The sequence below is a fragment of the Ranitomeya imitator genome, chromosome 6 (assembly GCF_032444005.1).
Source record: "Ranitomeya imitator isolate aRanImi1 chromosome 6, aRanImi1.pri, whole genome shotgun sequence".
Taxonomy (NCBI): domain Eukaryota; kingdom Metazoa; phylum Chordata; class Amphibia; order Anura; family Dendrobatidae; genus Ranitomeya; species Ranitomeya imitator.
The window spans coordinates 38434706-38458784 of record NC_091287.1 but is presented as its reverse complement, the minus strand read 5'-3'; the positions used below and the strand labels follow the sequence as shown (position 1 = coordinate 38458784).

At 43.2% G+C, this 24079-nt stretch overlaps 1 protein-coding gene across 1 annotated transcript in view; it reads left to right on the top strand.

The window, feature by feature from the left end:
* The window catches only part of CUBN (cubilin), a 256038-nt gene that overhangs the window by 179756 nt on the left and 52203 nt on the right, over positions 1-24079 (top strand). Inside the window, exons 30-34 of the mRNA XM_069729494.1 lie at positions 10183-10357; positions 11923-12113; positions 19072-19228; positions 20943-21059; positions 23294-23407. Coding sequence (XP_069585595.1) covers positions 10183-10357; positions 11923-12113; positions 19072-19228; positions 20943-21059; positions 23294-23407 — 754 coding nt within the window. The remainder of the gene's footprint in view (positions 1-10182; positions 10358-11922; positions 12114-19071; positions 19229-20942; positions 21060-23293; positions 23408-24079) is intronic.

The window sequence follows — 24079 nt, the reverse complement described above, 5'->3', positions numbered from 1 at the left end:
TCACACTCCAGGCCACCAGGGGGAGCTTTTGATCCTATTTACTAGGTGACTCCCCATATACAGTTAGGGCCAGAAATATTTGGACAGTGACACAAGTTTTGTTATTTTAGCTGTTTACAAAAACATGTTCAGAAATACAATTATATATATAATATGGGCTGAAAGTGCACACTCCCAGCTGCAATATGATAGTTTCCACATCCAAATCGGAGAAAGGGTTTAGGAATCATAGCTCTGTAATGCATAGCGTCCTCTTTTTCAAGGGACCAAAAGTAATTGGACAATGGACTCTTAGGGCTGCAATTAACTCTGAAGGCGTCTCCCTCGTTAACCTGTAATCAATGAAGTAGTTAAAAGGTCAGGGGTGGATTCCAGGTGTGTGGTTTTGCATTTGGAAGCTGTTGCTGTGAGCAGACAACATGCGGTCAAAGGAACTCTCAATTGAGGTGAAGCAGAACATCCTGAGGCTGAAAAAAAAGAAAAAATCCATCAGAGAGATAGCAGACATGCTTGGAGTAGCAAAATCAACAGTTGGGTACATTCTGAGAAAAAAGGAATTGACTGGTGAGCTTGGGAACTCAAAAAGGCCTGGGTGTCCACGGATGACAACAGTGGTGGATGATCGCCGCATACTTAATTTGGTGAAGAAGAACCCGTTCACAACATCAACTGAAGTCCAGAACACTCTCAGTGAAGTAGGTGTATCTGTCTCTAAGTCAACAGTAAAGAGAAAACTCCATGACAGTAAATACAAAGGGTTCACATCTAGATGCAAACCATTCATCAATACCAAAAATAGACAGAAAAACACCTCAAGAAGCCAGCTCAGTTCTGGAAAAGTATTCTATGGACAGATGAGACAAAGATCAATCTGTACCAGAATGATGGGAAGAAAAAAGTTTGGAGAAGAAAGGGAACGGCACATGATCCAAGGCACACCACATCCTCTGTAAAACATGGTGGAGGCAACATGATGGCATGGGCATGCATGGCTTTCAATGGCACTGGGTCACTTGTGTTTATTGATGACATAAGAGCAGACAAGAGTAGCCGGATGAATTCTGAAGTGTACCGGGATATACTTTCAGCCCAGATTCAGCCAAATGCTGCAAAGTTGATTGGACGGCGCTTCATAGTACAGATGGACAATGACCCCAAGCATACAGCCAAAGCTACCCAGGAGTTCATGAGTGCCAAAAAGTGGAACATTCTGCAATGGCCAAGTCAATCTCCAGATCTAAACCCAATTGAGCATGCATTTCACTTGCTCAAATCCAGACTTAAGACGGAAAGACCCACAAACAAGCAAGACCTGAAGGCTGCGGCTGTAAAGGCCTGGCAAAGCATTAAGAAGGAGGAAACCCAGCGTTTGGTGATGTCCATGGGTTCCAGACTTAAGGCAGTGATTGCCTCCAAAGGATTTGCAACAAAATATTGAAAATAAAAATATTTTGTTTGGGTTATGTTTATTTGTCCAATTACTTTTGACCTCCTAAAATGTGGAGTGTTTGTAAAGAAATGTGTACAATTCCTACATTTTCTATCAGATATTTTTGTTCAACCCTTCAAATTAAACGTTACAATCTGCACTTGAATTCTGTTGTACAGGTTTCATTTCAAATCCAATGTGGTGGCATGCAGAGCCCAACTCGCGAAAATTGTGTCACTGTCCAAATATTTCTGGCCCTAACTGTATATACAGTGCCTAAAAGTAGTATTCAACCCCCTGCAGATTTAGCAGGTTTAATAAGATGCAAATAAGTTAGAGCCTTCAAACTTCAAACAAGAGCAGGATTTATTAACAGATGCATAAATCTTACAAACCAAAAAGTTTTGTTGCTCAGTTAAATTTTTATAAATTTTAAACATAAAAGTTTGGGTCAATTATTATTCAACCCCTAGGTTTAATATTTTGTGGAATAACCTTTGTTTGCAATTACAGCTAATAATCGTCTTTTATAAGACCTGATCAGGCCGGCACAGGTATCTGTAGTTATCTTGGCCCACTCCTCCATGCAGATCTTCTCCAAGTTATCTAGGTTCTTTGGGTGTCTCATGTGGACTTTAATCTTGAGCTCCTTCCACAAGTTTTCAATTGGGTTAAGGTCAGGAGACTGACTAGGCCACTGCAACACCTTGGTTTTTTGCCTCTTGAACCAGGCCTTGGTTTTCTTGGCTGTGTGCTTTGGGTCGTTGTCTTGTTGGAAGATGAAATGACGACCCATCTTAAGATCCTTGATGGAGTAGCGGAGGTTCTTGGCCAAAATCTCCAGGTAGGCCGTGCTATCCATCTTCCTACGGATGCAGACCAGATGGCCAGGCCCCTTGGCTGAGAAACAGCCCCACAGCATGATGCTGCCACCACCATGCTTGACTGTAGGGATGGTATTCTTGGGGTCGTATGCAGTGCCATCCAGTCTCCAAACGTCACGTGTGTGGTTGGCACCAAAGATCTCGATCTTGGTCTCATCAGACCAGAGAACCTTGAATCAGTCAGTCTAAGAGTCCTCCAAGTGATCATGAGCAAACTGTAGACGAGCCTTGACATGACGCTTTGAAAGTAAAGGTACCTTACGGGCTCATCTGGAACGGAGTACGTTACTTATGGTATTGACTGAAACCAATGTCCCCACTGCCATGAGATCTTCCCGGAGCTCCTTCCTTGTTGTCCTTGGGTTAGCCTTGACTCTTCGGACAAGCCTGGCCTCGGCACGGGAGGAAACTTTCAAAGGCTGTCCAGGCCGTGGAAGGCTAACAGTAGTTCCATAAGCCTTCCACTTCCGGATGATGCTCCCAACAGTGGAGACAGGTACCAACTCCTTAGAAAGGGTTTTGTACCCCTTGCCAGCCTTGTGACCCTCCACGATCTTGTCTCTGATGGCCTTGGAATGCTCCTTTGTCTTTCCCATGTTGACCATGTATGAGTGCTGTTCACAAGTTTGGGGAGGGTCTTAAATAGTCAGAAAAGGCTGGAAAAAGAGATAATTAATCCAAACATGTGAAGCTCATTGTTCTTTGTGCCTGAACTACTTCTTAATACTTTAGGGGAACCAAACAGAATTCTGGTTGGTTGAGGGGTTGAATAGTAAATGACCCTCTGAAAAGACTTTTCAAAATTAAAAAAAAATAAATAAACAAAGAAATAACATTCTTTTTTGCTGCAGTGCATTTCACACTTCCAGGCTGATCTACAGTCCAAATGTCACAATGCCAAGTTAATTCCAAATGTGTAAACCTGCTAAATCTGCAGGGGGTTGAATACTACTTGTAGGCACTGTATAACTAGTAGTCTGTAGGAAAAGTTAGTTAGTTCCAGACATCCGTCTGAGGAGGACACAGGGTCCACGGAGCTGTGCATGCCCTAAGAGCTGCAGCTCCCAGAAGGAAACATTTCAGAAAGCAGAATACGTTGCAGTGAACGTGCAGGAAAGCAAAGCACAGGAGATGATACCAGAGAGGGACCAGCCCCGAGCAGGCTACCTCCTTCTGAGGCGCAGATAACCGGTAGCCGGAACACCAAGGTAGTAAGGATCTCTACGCCTTACTTCAGAGACCGTCAGGACAGCTAATTGCACGTTACCTGTCCGCACCTACACCCAGGAGGCACGGTGGCACCCCTTAGAGGCTGGGGCATGCTAGAGTCCCTATAAACCACCTCAAGCCACCAGTCATATGGGTTTTGTCCTATCCGACTACGGGTGACAGAGAGAGAAACACCACATCTGTGAGGACCTTATTTGAAGCTTATGCAGTACGGGACTACACCACTACAACACAAGGGAAGGCTGTTGATTTCCACCTGGACAAAGGGGACTCTGGACTTGCCTCCAAACCGGCCGGACTCTACCTGCCCTGTAATCTGGTGCCCTGGACTGTGGCTGCTGAAACCAACAGTAAACAAGGTAAAGAGACTGCAAACCTGTGTCCTCATTCTTCACCACACCTCTCACCAGTCTACTATATACACACTGGGAAGGCCTGGGGATATAATTCACCTGTGGGAAGGTATACCATCTAGCTGCCATAACATCACCCCAGCGGACCCCTTAAAGCAGCGTTGGTCACCCTGACCGAATACCACAGGTGGCGTCACAAACACAAACTTTATTCCCTTTAAAGACCTTTCCCTTTTACACAGACGTCCCAGGGCCATGGACTGGGTCAGCCACCGTGACATCCCCCTGTGAACCGCAGGACCCGGTACCGAGTAACCCCCTTGCCCTGACGGGGCACTCCACAAACTAGATAACCCCTTTAATTCAGCAGCAGAATAAAGATGTGTCCTTCCTTACGTGTCCGCTTGGATTCACATATTCCAAGATGTTGCAAGATAACTGGACGATACTCTGTCGGGAGATGTTTAAGTTGTATGTGGCTTTAGGGTTTTGCTTTCATGATCCCATAATGTGTATTGAGAGACGTGCTCGGAAAGGTAAGGGTGAACAAAAATCTGTATAAAGCCCCCCATACACACTAATGATCCTCCCGCTGACAACTATCCATCCCGACTCGTCCATATACAGTATTGCACGGCCAAATGCTCCCGTCTTCTCCATGAGAGTGCCGCTATCAGGTTCCTCCGTTGGCCGCTTAAACAAAAGGATCCGCCACTGAAAATCCAATAGGTCAGATCCTTCTCTCCCCCCGATTAGACTGTCGGCCTCGTCACCTGATATTGGCCAACTTTAATCTAATGTGTATGGTGGGTGGGGGGGTCTTTATTAATCTTCTTACTTCATTTGTCTGAATGATGGACCCTGTAGGAGTGGTAACTTAAGTAATAATACAGCCATCGGCTGCTCTATTCTGACATATCTGTGCAGAGAAGGTCAAATCCTTCCCCCCGGTTGCTATTATCCAGCAGGGGAGGCCGTCCTGAGCTCAAATAATAATGCGCTGCGCTCCATAAATCGCGCCTCTATTGCTCACAACTTTGGAATGCCGACCGAAATCCATCAGTAAATGGAGCTAACAAGGCAGAAGAAAATGCTGCAAACAGCTTAAACCATCAGCCTCACTGACTATACAGCGAGGTCCAGCAGAAAACACAAACTCTGCATGCAGCGCACACCGCCCCCTCTGTGTGCACGGACATCCAGCCTATTCTTTTTTTAGGGGGCTTTGTTTCATCTGCTTTTTTTTTATTTATCATGCAAACGTTAAGAACTTTTGTTATAAAAGGATGTATGTTATAGAATCTATAGAATCTATGCTGCCCGATCCATTGGCAGCACGTATCACAGACTGCCTGTATGATTTCAGCGACGTACGTTGCGGCATTTCAGAGAAAAACATACATTAAAAGCCGCACAGGAGACTAGTCAGGCAGGCGGGTCCCTAATGGCTTCTCCCCGCCTGCTTCCCTGAAGTGACTGGTCTCTCCCTACACATGCATGCGGGGAGAGACCTGTCAATCAAAAGGAATGGGCAGGGAGAAGCCGCTGGGATCCCGCCTCTCTGACTAGTCTCCTGTGCGGTTTTTCTGAAACGCCGCTGCCATTCACAAACGTTCCGGATTGCACTGTTACAGCAGGGTCTGCTTTGGGCAGCACGTATTAGATGTCCGGTTCCCTTTAAAGGGGTATTCCGATCATAAGAAGTTATCACTTATCCACAGGATTGTGGGTGTCTGATCGCTGAGACCTCACCAATAGATTGGACACTTTTGTCCCCCATCTGAATGAAGCGGCACTGGGCACTGGGTCGTTTCTCCACTTATCCATTACGGGACCACCGGAGATAGTGAAATGAAGCAGCTCAGTAGTCAGAAGCCCCCCTCCACTCACCACCAATGGGTTCTGTGGATTTTACATTGAATCTTTATGTCTAGGCAGATGTAACAGATGCTAATAGTAATACAATACCCCATAAAAGAGTTTTACTCACATTTTGCCAAATGATATCCTAACAGGCTAAGATATTAAAAAGTAAAGTAGGCAGAACATCCTGCCACACGGGAATGTCTGACTCACCGCCCTCAACTGCATTTTCATGACAGTCCAAAATATATTTTGGATTTCTGTGCTCCTCTAGTGGCTGTAATGTTGTAGGTAAAGAAAATAAATTTAAAAAAAGAAAACTTATTTCACTTTGCCAACTTTTAGGAATAAATCTGGAGAGGTGGGTATGCCATAAATGTCCCAGTTTGTCATAACCCCTCATAGGAATATTGTAATCTATCATCGTTAGGATACGCCAGCAGTTTGTGATTGATTGAGGGAGCGAGCTAAGCCCCCTTCCCCACCTATCATGACAATATGGGGGCTCCAGCGCTGGTTTTAGTTGCAGTTGTTGTAGATTTCAGCTTTCTGCAGCATCATCAGCTTGGGGTATACAGCACTGATATAAAGGAGAGAGGTCATAGACTTGCCATATACTGTCCCTCCAGCTTACCTGCAGCTATTGCTATAGGCACACAGCATCCTCTATACTGTTCTTCTCCGGCCACTTGCTGCGCAGAGCTGCATTATGGTCCCATGTAAGTCAATGGAGCTGCCTGCAGTTTTCTGAACGGCAAACGCTATGCTCCTTTTATTCTCAGGATCAATTGGGGGTAACACCGGGGATAAGGAGATATCACGTCTTAGTGATGATCGGAGCATATCCCAGCTGTGGGACCCCCAGCAATAATACATTTATTGTGTATCCTGGGGATAGGTGATAAATAAAAAAGAGTGAATCCTCCAAAATTCATTTCAGGCAGAGTCACTTGAATATGGATTTACCGTAGATTCAATTCCATCAGAAGAAAATGTGTTTTGAATTAAATTTGCCACCAGACCCCAAATCATAATAAACTATGGACTGGGAAGGGGTAAAAAATGTATACATAGATTATATACCCTTGCCTTAGGGCCCTCCTCACCTGTCCTAGGGCCACTGCACACCAATCCACGGGCCACTCCTTATAGGTCCTAGGGCTGCTCCTCACCAGTCCTAGGGCTGCTCCTCACCAGTCCTAGGGCTGCTCCTCACCAGTCCTAGGGCTGCTCCTCACCAGTCCTAGGGCCCTTCCCACTTGTCCTATGGATGCTTTTCAGCTATCCTAGGGCAGCTCCTTTCCTGTCCTATGGACATTCCTCAGCTGTCCTAGAACCGATCCTCACCTGTCCTAGGGCTGCTCCTCTCCTGTCCTATGGACGTTCCTCAACTGTCCTAGAACCGCTCCTCACCTGTCCTAGGGCCACTCCTCACCTGTCCTAGGGCCATTCCTCTCCTGTCCTATGGACGTTATTCAGCTGTCCTAGAACCGCTCCCCACCTGTCCTAGGGCCGCTCCTCACCTGTCCTAGGGACATTCCTCACCTGTCCTAGGGCTGCTCCTCACCTGTCCTAGGGCCACTCCTCACCTGTCCTAGGGCCATTCCTCTCCTGTCCTATGGACGTTATTCAGCTGTCCTAGAACCGCTCCCCATCTGTCCTAGGGACATTCCTCACCTGTCCTATGGATGTTCCTCAGCTGTCCTAGAACCGCACCCCACCTGTCCTAGGGCCACTCCTCACCTATTCTAGGGCCGCTCCTCACCTGTCCTAGGGCCACTCCTCACCTATTCTAGGGCTGCTCCTCACCTGTCCTAGAGCCATTCCTCACCTGTCCTATGGACGGTCTTCAGATGTTTTAGAGCCGCTCCTCACCTGTCCTGGGATTTCTCACCTGTCCCTGGGCCGCTCCCCACCTGTCCTTGGGCTGCTCCTCGCCTGTCCTAGGGCTGCTCCCCATCTGTCCTGGGGCTGCTCCTTGCCTGTAATTGGGCTGTTCCCCACCTGTCCTGGGGCCGCTCCTCGCCTGTGCTAGGGCTACTCCTCACCTGTCCTAGGGTCGCAGCTCACCTATCCTAGGGATTCTACTCCCCTGACCTAGAGCCGCTCCTCACTTGTCCTTGAGCCGCTCCTCACCTGTCCTTGAGCCGCTCCCCTCACCTGACTTACTGCAGCAGCTCCCAAACTGCACCTCCACTTGTTTTGGATTAGTCTTCGCTCCAATTCAATTAGGCCTTACATAATTTAATGTGGTCTTGCATTTAGTTCATTTAGGAGGCCTTTATGGCACAGCGAATATAAAAAACGTAGTGTAGGACTGCCCCAATATGAGATTGCCGTGAAGAGGCGGGGTGGCTCAAAGAATTGATCAATTGTTTGCTAAATGTCTCATTTTGAAAATACAGTTAGAAATTAATATGTGCATTTGCACTTTATGTATTGCGTCTTAACCTTAGGCTGCGCTGGCTTCTCCCCTCTTTTGCTCTTACATAATTTTAGGTGGGGCGTGAGGTACATCATGGACGTATATGACATGCATTGCACTCCACATGACCATGTGAGTCCTGGGCAATGCTGGAAAATCTGGATCAAAGAGAAGGCCGACCCGAAGCGAGTGAAGGAGCAGGCCGGGAGCGGAAGTTTTTTTTTTTTTTTTAACTACTTCCAGCAAATTGGCATTCCAATCTGATGTATCTGCAATTTGGGGGATATTTTTTATCTACTTTGATTTGTTCCAAATCATAAAAGTATTTAGTGGTAAAACCCATTTGTAATAAAAAAAAAAAAAAAAAAAAAAGAAGAAAACTTTCAAAATAGTTCTTTTCCTTTGGCTCCAAATAAAAAAAAATCAGTACCTGTGCTCTGTTGTATATACTGGGCCTCATACACATATATAAATGCAAGTGTATATATATCCTATATAAACTCATTACCACAGTCGTGGATTTTTTCCCATGACTAATATTTCCTGCCACTGGTCCCCAGAGACGTGCACATGAGATATAATTTCCCATTACTATATTATGATTGAAAAGCTTTTTAGTACGTAATAAAATTGTAGCTTTGTTTCAGAGCTGTAAACTTTGTGCAGGGAGACACGGCATTAAAACATAGCACAATGACTGCAGTACCTCCAACTACCACTAGAGGGAGTATAGGAGCTAACTGGTCATATGCACTGACCTCAATAATAACCCAGTATGCAGTAAGCTCTCAAGCTCCCCCTAGTGGTGACTGCAGGCAGCCAGAATCTTAGCATTAAAAGGGTATTTCACTTAGTACCCTTTATGATCAGTGAGGGTCCTTCCTCTGGAAACCCATCATTCTGAGCATGAAGAGGATAGTGCTATGTCTCTTTAATTTATTTTTTTGCTGCACAGTGCCCCCTTCTCCATCTGTCTATACAGGGAACTACTATGTGGTTCCATTATAGCAAAAAAAAAAAAAAAAAGTGTCCCTAATGTGTGAGTGACCTTTTTCTGGACAGTGCTTTAAAATTTGTTGGCGCTATATAAGCATCAATAAATAATTAGTTAAAAGAATGAAGAAGATAAATAGCTGGCACAAGATAATGCATATTTCATTTCTTAGGGGACCAGTCACTTGCATTAATATGTCATTGTTTTACCTGGTCTACATGACGCTGTTCTCCTGAATCCGGCAACATTTTTCTTTTGTTCCTGAGTTATGGCCCCTTCTTCGTCGCTAATAAATCTATTCTAGTTAGCCAAGTGGGAGTGGTCCTCATGAAGACACCCACAGAAAATAGTTCATAACCACGCCCATTTGACAAAAAAAATGTTTAACTTATATACAAGCAAAAGGAGTCCATGTCTAAGGAACGTAGAGAAGCAGAAAGCAAAGAAAAATAACGCTTCAGGAAAACAGCGGCATTTACACTAGGTAACAAAAAATACATATTTATGGCAAGTAACAGGTCAATTTGAGCGAAAGGGACACAAATAAATCAGTATAGTATTAAGAAACTGACTGGGCCACTTACAAACATGGAGGTACAACATACCAAAACACTAATTATACTATTACTATTTCACTGTTGCAGAAGACTCTAAATAATCCCCAAATCTGACAATCCAGCATTCATATGAACCTCTAATCTAATTTTTATTTACCTAATTCTTTTTTCTTTTTGCATTTTTTTTCTGTGTTTTTTTTTAGATCCTGTTCTTTGTGGGGTTTTTTTTTTATCAGGGCTTTTATTAGCCTAGTACTAGTACATATATTATTCTATCCAAAGACCTAGTCAAAAGAATATTGGAATACACTAATTATACAATGGCTATTGTACATTTGCAAAATTTGCATAAAACAGTTCCTATTTTACATATTTTATTTCTATTGTCTCAGTGGTGCAAGAATATTTTCGATTAATGAAACTGATGTGTAATAATGCATATTTCAGATTTACGGTGGTCCTGAACTGTCCTCTCCGAGGCTGGCTCAGCTCTGCACGTCCAGAGCCCCGGGGAATCCTCTGCAGGTCTCCAGCACTGGGAATGCCGTTACTGTCCGGTTCAAGACTGATGTCTATGTGAACGGAAAAGGGTTTAGTGCTGCTTGGCGGGAAGTGCCTGGAGGTACGGGGAACTTTACTGCTTGTCACTTTTATATCTTTATAAATTGTGCTGGTGTAAAAAAAAGAGAAAGTCCCTTAAAGGGACTCTGTCACCTGAATTTGGTGGGCTCTGTTAACGGTCCGATGGGCGGTGTTTTCTGTTCTTTCATGCACCCCTTCCTTTCCCGCTGGCCGCAATATTGTCTTGAATTTGATTAGGTTTCCTCCGTAGTACACGCATGCGCAATCCAATCTTGCCTTGCGCACGCGCAGTATGCTTTGCCCAACTGCGGACAAAGCCAAAAAGCATTAGTGCGCATGCGCCGGCGCACTATGTCCCGGAAGTATTTCGCTGTGTTCCGGGACATAGTGCGCTGGCGAATGCGCACTAATGCTTTTCGGCTTTGCCCGCAGTTGGGCAAAGCATACTGCGCATGCGCAAGGCGAGATTGCATTGCGCACGCATGTACTATGGAGGAAACCTAATCAAATTCAAGACAATATTGCGGCCAGCGGGAAAGGAAGGGGTGCATGAAAGAACAGAAAACACCGCCCATCGGACCGTTAACAGAGCCCGCCAAATTCAGGTGACAGGTTCCCTTTAAGTCTGGTGCTCGTGGTTTTGACGGATCGCACTCGTACCTGTGATGGTCTTTGGGGCTACTCACATGACCGTCAGACAGATCCGCGAGAAATCACAGATTCATGTCCGATTTTGATTCGAGGGTCGGATTAAAATCGACAATGCGAGTCAATGAATAAAGAAAAAATCCGACTGCACTTGGATGGCATTCGAATGAGGTCCAATTTTCACGGACTGTCAGAAAAGAGAAGGAGGGAAACCTTTTTTTTTTTCTCTACGTATGACACTTGGACCAAACTCTGATACGTTGAAAAAAAAATCGGATGTGTGAATGGGCACGGCTTAATATTTGGTGTGCTTTTGACGCAGCCTATTTTTGGAAACGCAGCGCAAACTGGATGCGATTTATAGAAATCTCATGCCCACTGTCCTTTTTTTTTTTTTTTTTTTTGACGCAACGTAAATTGAGCTGTTATTTTTTTTATTTTACTTTTTTTTTTAAATCTACCAGTATCAATGAGTTTCATGTGTGTATTTTCCGCAAGGAATTGCATTAGATGCGAACAAGAGCTGTACATTCATTTGCAACCATTTTATTAATCCAGTTCTTCTAAAACAATTAATAAAGCAACTTTGCAAAAAGACTTAATTCAAAATGTCCTACAACTACAGCTCCTATACACTGAATAAGAATTCAGTCTTTGACTACAAAAAGTTTGTTTGTAGTCTGTAACCATGGAGATACATTTCTCTACGTAGGAGCTGCTGAAACAAAATAGTTTTTTTTTCAATCAAGACAAAGCTCGTTTATTTTTTATTTTTTTTAAGAGTTGAGTAACACCTTACTGATTATATTGGATGGGCAGATATGGTCTAAGTTAATCGATACCAGCTAAAATTTTAAGAATAAACCGAAACTTAACCAAACATTTTTTTTTAAGTAGAATTGTCACTGGAGATGTTTGTATTCAGGACACTAGTAATTTTATTTTTCTATTCTTCAGGTTGTGGAGGAGTTTTTCAAGCACCCAATGGAGAAATCCATTCTCCAAATTACCCAAGACCCTACGATGACAACACAGAGTGCTCATGGCTGATCAGAGTTGACCCCGGACACAGAGTCTTCCTCAACTTTACAGACTTTGACCTCGAGCCTCACTTTTTGTTTTCACTCTGCAGCTATGACCGTGTCAGAGTAAGTGAAGTCTAGTCTACTTATGATGGTAATTTTTTAATTTATCTATATGACCATAAACATGAAATCCAGCAGTACAAATAAGAAAGTGTCCGGCCAACTTCTATATCTATTCACTTACCCTTAAACATGAAAACTGATCGGCTGAGCATGCATGTTTATTTTAGCAGGGAGACAAAAATAAGGCAGGATATATAAAAGGGGTTGTTTTGGGAGTCCATTTTTTTTATCACGAAATGGTCAGACTGGGTTCCCGCACCCTTTCCAATATTGCCCAGTTCCCCTCCAGTCTCTTTCACCTACATTGATGACGTCCCAACGAAGCAACACAAGGACAAGCGGACTAATCGCCGGCTGCTGTGGATCACCATTGAGGCCGGTGACTGGCTTCAGTAGTCACATGTCCTTGTGACGGAACATCATCTACGCAGGAGAAAGTAGAGACCGGCTGGCGACTGACAGCATCGGAACGGGAGCGGTGGCCGATTGGTGACGCGAGTATGCTTTTTAGACTTTTTTTTTGTATAATGAAAAATTTATCCCGTAAAAACTATTAAAAAAATTGAAAATATTAATCACAGGCTATCATACACAGTTTGAAAAAAAAATGTCTTTACTGGTTTTCATGGTGATCTAAATTCAGTTTAGTTGTACATCACTGGATCCAGATATTCCAGCCATAACACAGACCCTACTATACGGGCTCTACCACCATTCATGACTGGTCGGACAAGAGGAATATTATATTCCAGACCATTGTGGAGGGGTTGGAGACATTGATCCCTCTGGTATTTAAAGACCCCAGAGAATGACATCTCTTTCTGTCAATGAACTAGAGAAAATGACACCCCGTGACCTTCTCTGTCATGTCTGAAATCTCCGAACAGTACTCAGTTTGTGTTGTCTGCGTGTGTGTAGACAAGAGGACGCAAAAGAACCTGCCAAGCTGAAGTAGTCTTAGGGCACCAATTAATCTTCATTAATCATCAGATCTCTGATATAAACATGAGCGTGGAGCTCTTCTAACAATGCTTCCTTTGGAAACCATAAGTTATTTAGAAGCTGGAAGATGAACAATGGGAAAAGTGAATGTTCTGAGGCTACTCAGAATCTGGTCCTGCTCTGGTATTAGATATGGAGAACCATGCTACCATAAGGTGGTCAGAAAGACTACAGCAAGAGGAAGTCCAACTATTATCATATCAATAAGATTGTAGAACTTAGACAATTGGGGGTTCGGACCAATGGGACCACCTCTTTTGATTCCTAGGACAGTTGTCCAATGCCCCCTAATGTATATGCCAGAGTTGAAAGGAGAGAAGAGCGCAGATGAGGCCATGTGTGCTCATGCGTTCTCCAGTATATACATGTATACCATCAGCCAAGACCTCTACAATTGCCAGCTAGATGCTCTCCACCGTCATCCTCGGTGTTCCAAGTGACAATGACCCAAAGTGTCCTCTACCACCTTCTTTGACAGCTATAAAGTTCCTACTTTTTCCAAGTATGATGTGTATCTATTGTTACCCAAAGCCCCCTCCTATTATCTGTCACAACCAGGTACGGACTGGGGCTAATATTCAGCCCTGGCATTTGAAATCACACAGGCCCATGTTGTCCCCGTCCCAAGTACCAGATGGGACATATTACTAATATTACCTTGTGTGGAGGAAAGCAAGCTTTACTACAAGTCCAATATTTCTAATGATACCTCCATCACAACTGTTAACAGTATGGGTGTCTTGAGAACACTGATTTCTGTTAACAACGTAGCAGACAAGACAGACAGACCCTTCTGGCATTTGCCAGAATTGCCAGATGGCCAGTCCGGCCCTGGTCACAACTGCCAAGAGGGAGACCGAATGTCATCCCAACCTCTAAAAACCTCATTGCCAACCAGAATGTCTACTCAATGCCAAGCAGATTTCTCTTTCAGCTAAAGCCTCTTCCAGTTGCCAACCAGAATGCCATACAAGTGACAGCCGTGAGCACAATGGTTTCATCCTTCCTTCCCAGTCCAATCCTGTCAATACTGAGAGAAGGACAAGAGCGAAGTGCCGAAACAGATTGTCCAGTGAGACAGATGATAGGTGCCTATTCCAAATAGAAGTCTCCCTCCATTAGGTCAGCATATGTCATATACGATCCATAAAGGCTATGGACACTTTGGACATGGCAAAATGATTTTTACATGTGTTAGTGGTAACCTTTAGTTAATAAAATTGCACTGTAATCTTCATTTAATTCAGAAGCACTGCATACCCAAGTTGGCAGCCTGATCCAAGTTTCTCTTGTGGGAGCTTCTTTCCCGGTAATATTATTATTATTTCTTATTATAGCACCGTTTATCACATGTGAAAAGGGGTATACATAATAAAAAAGAAGTACATTAATCTTGAACAAAATGAGTCACCGACGACTTGTACAAGAGGAGAGAGGACCCTGCCTGTAATACGCTAGATTGGAGGACCGTGTGTATCCAGGGTGCTGATGTCTTTAGTGGCTCATCGTTCAGCTTCTATCCCATACTAATTTACTCTACACATGCTTTCCTCTTTGCAGTGTGTTTTCTCTGCCCTCTCTGAGGATGTAGATACTTTCTCCCCAGTTCAGAATGTGGATCAGTATACCAATGATCTTTCCCCCATCTCCCAACGCATTTCCTGCTGTTATCTCTAATGGCTTGTATACATGACTGTATAATTCAGATCTTTGTTTTTGACAGATAGCGCTCGTACCCATGTTATTATATTGGGGCTGCTCATATGTCCGATTTTTTTTTTCTTCCTTGGACTGAGTGTTCTGAGGGGGGAAAAAAATCACAGAATGCAAGATTTGCCTCCAAGAATTGAATGTCACTCGCTCATTCATGTTTATGGGTCTGTGAAAAAAATTGGACAGCACTCAGATGTAATCCGTTTTCAAGGACTGACTGTATGGACAAAGCAGAGAGACTTCTTTTTTATCTTCCCAAAATCGAATTCTGATAAGTATATTTGGACCGATTTTCTCGGATGGAGAGAATATTGTCGTCTGCATCTGCCCTAAGGGCGAAATCACACAGTCGTATAAATCGGAACTAGATCAGAACTCAGTGCACGGACTGGCTGGCGGCTTTCCCGACCCTAGCGCCAGCTGTCACGATTGTGTCAGGAGAGCTGCTGGCCAGTCCGTGCGTTCTGATCTTGGTCCGATTTATACGGCCGTCTGACTGTGCCTTTACTCTGAGAGAAGGGAGGAGGCGAGATCAGAGAGACCTGCCAGAATAGGAAGCAGAAGCTTGACAGACACACTGCAGCTGCAAAATCTTTAACAAAAACTATTTAGAAAGTTTCTTAACTTTGCATTTAAGGATCAAATGAACAATGAAATAAAAAATACTTGCGGAACAGCATGTAAATGTAACCCTTAACCGTTCAGCGACCACCAATATGCCTTTTTATTGATGCCAGTGTGAGTGTATAAACATTCAAAGTTTGAAAATTGATGCTTTTTTTGACATTTTTGTCAAATTCCTGTATATTTTTTATAAATAAACGCAAAACACACAGGTGCTTCTCCCAAAATTAGAATATCGTCAAAAACTGAATTTATTTCAGTTCTTCAACACAAAAAGTGAAACTCATCTATCTATATAATTGTCTAAGGGGCACTTCCGTCTGTCTGTCCTGGATATTCATTGGTCGAGGCCAGCCAGTGGGCGTAGACAAAAGGGCAGGGGAGGCCAGGAAGTATGCAGAGTCTGGCCCACTCCGTACAGGCGCAGCCAGAAGCGCGGTAAAGGGGGCGGAGTTGGCCGGGACCATGGACGCTGTTGGGCCTACCTCAGCAAAAAGCCGGGGACTAAATTAGCGGCCGCGGGTCACGGCCAGCCAATACAGGCCCGTCCAGAAGCGCTGCAAAGGGGGCGGAGTCGCCGTGAGAAAGGCAGAGCCACCCGGGACCATGGGCGCTGTTGGGTCTACCGCCGCCAAAAGCCGGGGACTAAGTTTGCGGCCGCGGTCAGTGATGACGGCCGCGGTTATTCATGACGGCTGCGACTGCAGGAAACAGTGCAGCACATGCGGCGGTGACAGCTGCGGACGGAAGGTGAATATATACTCTGTGGCTGTGCAATATATCACTTGGCTGTTCAATATACTACGTGTCTGTGCTATATACTACGTGGCTCTGTTCTGTATACTACGTGGGCTGTGCTGTATACTACGCGGCTGGGCAATATACCACGTGGCTGGGCAATATACCACGTGGCTGGGCAATATACTACGTAGCTGGGCAATATACTACGTGGCTGGGCAATATACTACGTGGCTGGGCAATATACTACGTGGCTGGGCAATATACTACATGGCTGGGCAATATACTACGTGGCTGGGCAATATACTACGTGGCTGGGCAATATACTACGTGGCTGGGCAATATACTACATGGCTGTGCAATATACTACGTGGCTGGGCAATATACTACGTGGCTGGGCAATATACTACGTGGCTGGGCAATATACTACGTGGCTGGGCAATATACTACGTGGCTGGGCAATATACTACGTGGCTGGGCAATATACTACGTGGCTGGGCAATATACTACGTGGCTGGGCAATATACTACGTGACTGGGCAATATACTACGTGGCTGGGCAATATACTACGTGGCTGGGCAATATACTACGTGGCTGGGCAATATACTACATGGCTGGGCAATATACTACGTGACTGGGCAATATACTACGTGGACATGCATATTCTAGAATACCCAATGCGTTAGAATCGGGCCACCATCTAGTATATTATATAGAGTCATTACACACAGAGTGATCTATTTCAAGTGTTTATTTCTGTTAATGTTGATGATTATGGCTTACAGCCAATGAAAGCCCAAAAGTCATTATCTCAGCACAGAAGTATTGTTAAGACAGTTTTGATAAATGAGGCCTAAGTGCAACATATGAGGCATGATTTTCCACTGTAAAACCAATAATTTTAGGGAAGAATACTTTCATAATGTGACAAACGCTAAACAATGCAATAATATCTTTTCTCACAGATAATGTGATAAAGTACAGAGGCCGGGAAATATTTATGTACAGTGGGCGTCCATGGTATATAATAGGGAGCCAAAGTTTTATAAGGCCGAATTGCGTATTTTACGGTCCGTATAAAGATTGCAATACTCAGACTTATGGCGGGTCTCTAGACTTAGACTCAAATGAGAACTTTAGTTTCGTCAGGAGACCTACCGTCAGCCCGGGCCTTGCAGTCCGTATATTGATCGGAACAATGATATGAGTGTAACATATGGGCTCACCTGCGGTACAACACAACAGTTCACAATCTTACAATCAATTACAGCTGTTCCCCAACCAAACATCAGTCTTTATTATTTTTACCCTTATAAAATTATTTAACAAATGCAAATCTGGTCATAGACACTAACCATATGGAGTTCTGCGGCACAATACTGAGCTGTAATTTTGCACCCATAGCATTATATGGCCGCTGTCTCCATTTGCCTCTGATTCCGTGCAGAACCTGCAGGAGATTTTTATACAGAATCACAATTAGTAACACACCACATATGAGCTCCACAAGTCAGGTGCATGTTCGGAGAGTACGAGACCCCAGGAGTCAAAAAGAAGAAAGGACAAGTTCCAGCACTGCTGCATTCTTGTAAAAGTAGGAATAACTTTCCACCCATATAGGAACATGTGCAAGACCCCTGGCTATAGCTATTCCTCATAGCCAAGATCAAACGCTAGAAATGAAAACCTTACATAAAGACATCCTAATAAGTCATCCAGTCAGGACAAGAAACTAGAAAGCGTGCAAAACCTGTGACCCGTGAAATGTTACGATGTTGGGGATCATTCAGACATCCGTTTTTCTCGTACGAATTCTATATGTGTTTTTTTACAGTTCGCACTCGTACCTATACTAGAAGACACAAAAGCGCACAGCGAGGTTAAAAATACTCTGTTGTAAAAAAGTCACAGTAAATAAGCAAGTGCTAGTCAAAAAATGAAAAAAAAAATACAGGGTATTTAGTTAATACGTTTTTTTGCAAAAAAATGTATATTAAGCTGCTCCACCAATCGTCAAGGTATACCCATAATAGAGCAGTATTATGGGTATACATTGACGATTGGTGGAGCAGCACTTGACTAGCACTTGCACTTTGACTAGCACTTGCTTATTTACTGTGACTTTTTTACAACAGAGTATTTTTGACCTCGCTGTGCGCTTTTGTGTCTTCAAGTTTCTTGGTGGTGTGAACAGGTTTCTACAGACTTGTTCACTGTGCAAGTAGCCCATGTGTTTTTGGTTCTCGTACCTATACTAGTCTATGAGGTAGTTCACATGTCAGATTTTTTCCTCAGACCGAGCGGTCTGAACAATATCATGGAGGCTTGTGCGATATTGATCCGAGTATCAGCTCAAACTCACCAAAGCAAGTCTATGGGTCTGTGACAAAGATTGGACAGCACTCAGATACTATCCGCGTGCTGTCAGTTTTTCACGGACTGTTTGATAGAGGAAACTTGAGAAACCTCCATCAGGTTTTGTTTTTTTTTTATCTGAGAAAAGCTGATCAAACTCTGACCAAACTCTGATGACTAAACTTAGATGACCCTCAGGTCAAAAACACCGATGAAGCGCAGATCGTTTTTGCGTACCAGAAAAATAACGTATGTTTGTAAGAGGCCATACTCAGAAAGTGAAATATTTCCAAGACGCCAGGGTAGTTGTTTTGTTTCTTTGTTGTCCAAAGTGCATCAAAAAGCTGAAGAGCACATTGCCTTTCTTTGGTCAGTGTGTTGTCTCTGTGTGGAACGTTGTGCATACGGACAAGAACACTGACCAAAGATACACATATCTAAGTGTGTCCTAAATCCAAATTTTCAGATTTTGGAAACTATTCGTTCTCTTCCAAGTCTCCTTTCCTTTTTACATTTTGTCTGGCAGGTTTACGATGGTGAAAACAGTAATGCTCAATTGCTTGAAACTCTGTGTGGAAGCCAAATTCCCAGTGCAATTACATCTACCAAAAACTCCATGTTTGTCCACCTGCAATCCGACAGCAGCAGAAGTCACAGAGGCTTCAGTGCCCACTTTAGGGAAGGTAAGCTCTTGTCTGTTTTCTTCAAAACCCAATGGCAAATCTCGTCTGCTCGTCTACTAATACTATACTATGAGAACATTACAAATATTAATAATTACCTTTAATGTGTACAGTAGGTTAGCCTATACGATTATTGACTAGTTATTTGCATGAATAGCAATTGATTTCCTAAAATAAATGGACCTATCAAGATAAACAAGCCCGGGGAACCGCAGGGCGACATACTGTAAGACGGGAATGTAACAGAGATGAAAGGAACTGTCTATAAACCCTCTTACAAGAAAGAGTTGTTGCATATTTTCCCCGTTTTCCCCCCACAATATATTATGTATTTTATACTGTATACGTTGCAGCCATGTTTCCTTATGTTGGGCGTTTCACTCCTCTCTAAGCTGCTTATTAGTTTCTTGTTGTACTTGTGTGTATGGATGATGTTTTGGGGATATTTACATAGTGGGAAATGAAAAAGAAGGGGTGACGCTCAGCTGGTGGCTCCTGACAGTATTCCTGTGCTAGCGCGTAAGTGGCGGTGCGAATGGTTAATGTTGAGTGCGGCACATGCTTCAGATAAGCGAGGCAGAAAACTCCCAGCATGTCAAATGGTACTAAGGTCTCTGTTTCCCAACACTCAGGGGTCAGTCGCAGAGGGCACAACCAGGAAGTTGATGCCGTTCACCCTGAATCACTTCCTACTTGGGGGTTGGACTAGATGAACCTTCCAACTCAATGATTCTATGACTTGTAGGTGTACATCAATTGGTATGGTTTGGCACATCAAGCTATATCATTGAGGGGAGACAGATCTCCCTTGAGTGAATAGTGGCCACCGCCTTTTGAGGGAAGGAAGAGGACAGGAAAGACCCCGATTGAAGAGGAGTGTCTGCAGAACAATGTCAGAACCCGAGACAAGTTACTCCAGTAGATACGGCCAAGTGTATGGGGGCTCTAGCCAACAAACCATCGGGGTAAGATTTTGGACTGCCGATCGCATTGTTATCCCGGAGATAATCCACCAGTCTATGTCAGCCGGAAGCATTCTCATAAAAAAACAGAGAAGTGCTCGGTCACACCGACACTCCTGTATATGAAAGAGTCAGCTAAAATGGCATCACTCATCCGACAGCCATCTGATGTGTACGTCCAGCTTAAGATATAGTCACTATGAACACAATTACCATGTCCGTGAGGCTGAGAGGGGAGAGTTAGGGTTGTGAGCCTACGAGGTGTGAATTACCAAACATGAGTAGACCTTAGACATCCAGCAGAAGCAGGTCCGAGAGAGCGAACATCTTGTGGATGTCGGCCATCTGCCGTGTGGGTGACAAAGGCAAGTGCGTGAACACGACCTGGCTGTGGATGGTAAAACAAGAGAAGCCACTGAGAGAATGTATGATCCCGTAAGGCACCAAGCAGTAAGAGGTGATACGTGAGTAAGTGATCCTGAGAGTAGCAGTGATATCTAATCTCTTGGAGAAGCAGCCATTTTTATTTTTAGTTTATACGTGTATTTTCTTCTTGCATTGTTCTACGATTATTGTCCCATGCAAATGGACCTTTAGAAGGTCTGATTACATAGATGACGCCATATTAGGGAATATCTTTTCAGGGCCTCACTGATGTATTCATAGATTTCCTCCTTTTATGATCAAAAGTCCATATTTATGTAATTACTCATTATCTGACCTACACGTGTTTCCCTTTGATTCTCTTGCAGTATGTGGAAGCTCTATTGTAAGTGATTCGATCGGCGGCGTTATTTCCTCTCCATTGTATCCAGTCAACTATCCGAACAATCAAAACTGTTCCTGGATTATAAAAGCTCAGAATCCTTGTAAGTTCCGAGTGTACACATTATGCATAACTTCGGTAACTGCTCTCACAGGCACTAATTCATGGCAGATTGCTGACTTTCAGAAGTTACTGTCAGACACGGTAGTGCTCAACTCAGTCTTTACAGATCCATGCATAATTTTCTCCAACAAGTCGAAAGTAGAAAGCGGCACTCACCACTGATAGATCCAATATTTTTTTTGTGACTAGAATAAGTATAATCTTGGATCTGCCAGTGGTGAGTGCCGCTTTCTCCTTTCATCTGATTGGAGAATGTTATATAAGAAATTAATTTTACTAACATCATTAGAGATTGAGGATTTTGTAAACTCTTATTTTACCAAATGACCAATTACATCAATTGAAGATCGTTTAACGTAAAAAAAAAATATTGTACGATTTTTCGATTACTGTATAGATGGCACTGTTGGAAACAGGGGAATCAGAACAGAATACATAATAATAACATCCTAAATAAAGTCCCTTGCCTGAAAAATTGGGACCTGGGTAATACCCACATGGACACTCCTCATGAGTATAACAAAGCAGAAAACCCAGAGTAATTGGTCCAGAGAGAAAAGGGTGTACAGTACTAAAACGTTTTATCTTTATTGTATCACACAAAAGCACATAAATTTATAAAATTATGGTATCATGACAACAATAGATAATGCAGAGAGGTATTGGAAACAAAAAATGTGGGTCTCAAAGATTCCACCATGAGGTGGGTAAAGCATTCATCAAGATATATAAAGTGCTAGTGCTAGGATGAAAAGCATAGGATGGAAAGGTGCATACTAAAAGTTTATATGGCACCGAGTTAATTATGTGCAAACACTAATAGACAAAGTCCATAAAGTGCCATATGCCAATATATAGGAACCACTACCTATCGCATAAATATAAGAATGCTCTTACCCATAGTCCCTCTCTAAGACATCACAGCCATTGCCTCTATCACCACCCTGAAATATTATCAATAACGTCCGTTTCAGGGGCTGGGCTAGTCCCTGCTCTTCTGAACCTGCGTCGGTTGTCAGTGCCGAAGTATGCTCAATGCGATCTCCCTTGTCACTTTGCAATATTCTTTTCAATGCAAAGTGACAGTGCGCTCCCTCGCCAGCTCTAATGAGAAGTCATGAGTCGGAAAGAGAGCGCACTCTCAGTGCACATTGTAGGAAGAGAATGCGGTGAACGAGGAGTGCTGAGACCAGTTCCATCTCCAAGGAACAGATCGGGCTGGTCACTGCTCGTCGCTTTCTCTCCTTTCCATGCGATAAGATTATTACAATACATAGATATACATTTAGGATTAAAATCAGTATTCATTTCGAACCACACCTCTAAGGCTGGTTTCACATTTGCGTTTAAAAACACAGCGTTTTAAACGCAAACGCATTTGGTGAAAAAACGCGTTTAAACGCGTTTAAACACTGCGTTTTTTAGGCGCATGCGTTTTTGCATGTTTTAACACAAACGCGGCGTTTTGACGCGTTTACATGCGCTTTTTTCCTGCGTTTGCATTTTAGTGTGTGACAGCTGCCAATCATCAAAATCAACTGGAAAACCCACTATAAACAGAAATACCTATGGTTAGGGTTAGGATCCCTAGTAACGCTAGGGATCCTAACCCTAACCCTAACCCTAAAACACAAAACTCTAACTCTAACACAAATTCTAACACAAACTCTAACACAAACACTAACACAAACCCTAGGGACCCTAACCCTAACCCTTAGGGTTAGGGTTAGGATCCCTTAGGGTTAGGGTTAGGATCCCTTAGGGTTAGGGTTAGGATCCCTTAGGGTTAGGGTTGGGGGGTTGTTTTTCAGTGTGTATTCTTGTGTTTTTCTATAAAAACGCATGCAAACACATGTGCTTAAAAACGCATGTGTTTACATAGACATCAATACTTTTTTTTGCTGCAAAAAAACGCCGCTAAAATTACTGCATGTTGCATTTCTGCAACACAACGCATGCAGAGAAAAAACGCATGCGTTGTCAAAATGCGTCAAAACGTTTTTAATGTTAAGTATAGGGGAAAAAAACGCATGCTTTTTTTGCGCAAAAAAAATTTGTATACTATTTGATGGTACACTATTGTAAGAGTGGGCACAAAAAGAGGGTAATGCATGGGGAGCTATAAAACAAATGTTTTTGTAACTCAGTTCTTATATTATGGGTATTTTATACTATTTGTACTAATTCTGATTTATGTGTCACTTCTCTCTACAGATAACCATGTTACCATTTCTTTCACCAATTTCCAAACTGAAGACAGGAGGCAGAATTGTTCTGAAGATTTTGTAGAGATTTTAGATGGAGATAATTATGGTTCCCCTTCTAAGGGTATATAGAAAAAATGTATACACTGTATATATCAAATGCTATATAGTGACTGGCAGAGGAATCATGAGTCATTTTTGCTTCATGGGACCCGGTTCCCTTCATGTTATTACTATTTTGGTTTGTATCCTCTCTTTGTTCCCTTGCACATGCTGTAGGAATGGTACAAAAAATGTGCCTGCTATTTTGCAAAAAAACAACCTCACACCTAACCAGCTAACTAACTAATTAACATTAACAGCAGGTCGAGCTTCCTCTGGATGTAAGTGATTTGTGCAAATATATATGCAAATATGCAAGACAAAAACAGGGACTCTAGTGCCACCTATGGGAGGCTGCAATCCAGACATTATATTGGAGGTATAAGTCAATATTAACCCTTTAAAGAACCTTGTCACATAACTGTTAATATATAACATCAAACCCAAATCTTCATCAACAGTAAAATATCTCAATTTGCAGACAACTAAAGTATTTCTGGGTTCTGGCACGGAATATGAGGAAAGGTGTCAGCTTGGTGGTTTTCTTAAAGGGAGTCTGTTAGCAAAATTTCACCCCCTCAAGTATGTATATGTACATGTAGCTCTTTCAAAGACAAGTCCATCAGTACCTTCACATGGCCAGTCCATTCTTCTGTTATGGAGAAATCAGTGTTTAAATCGATGAGTAGATCTG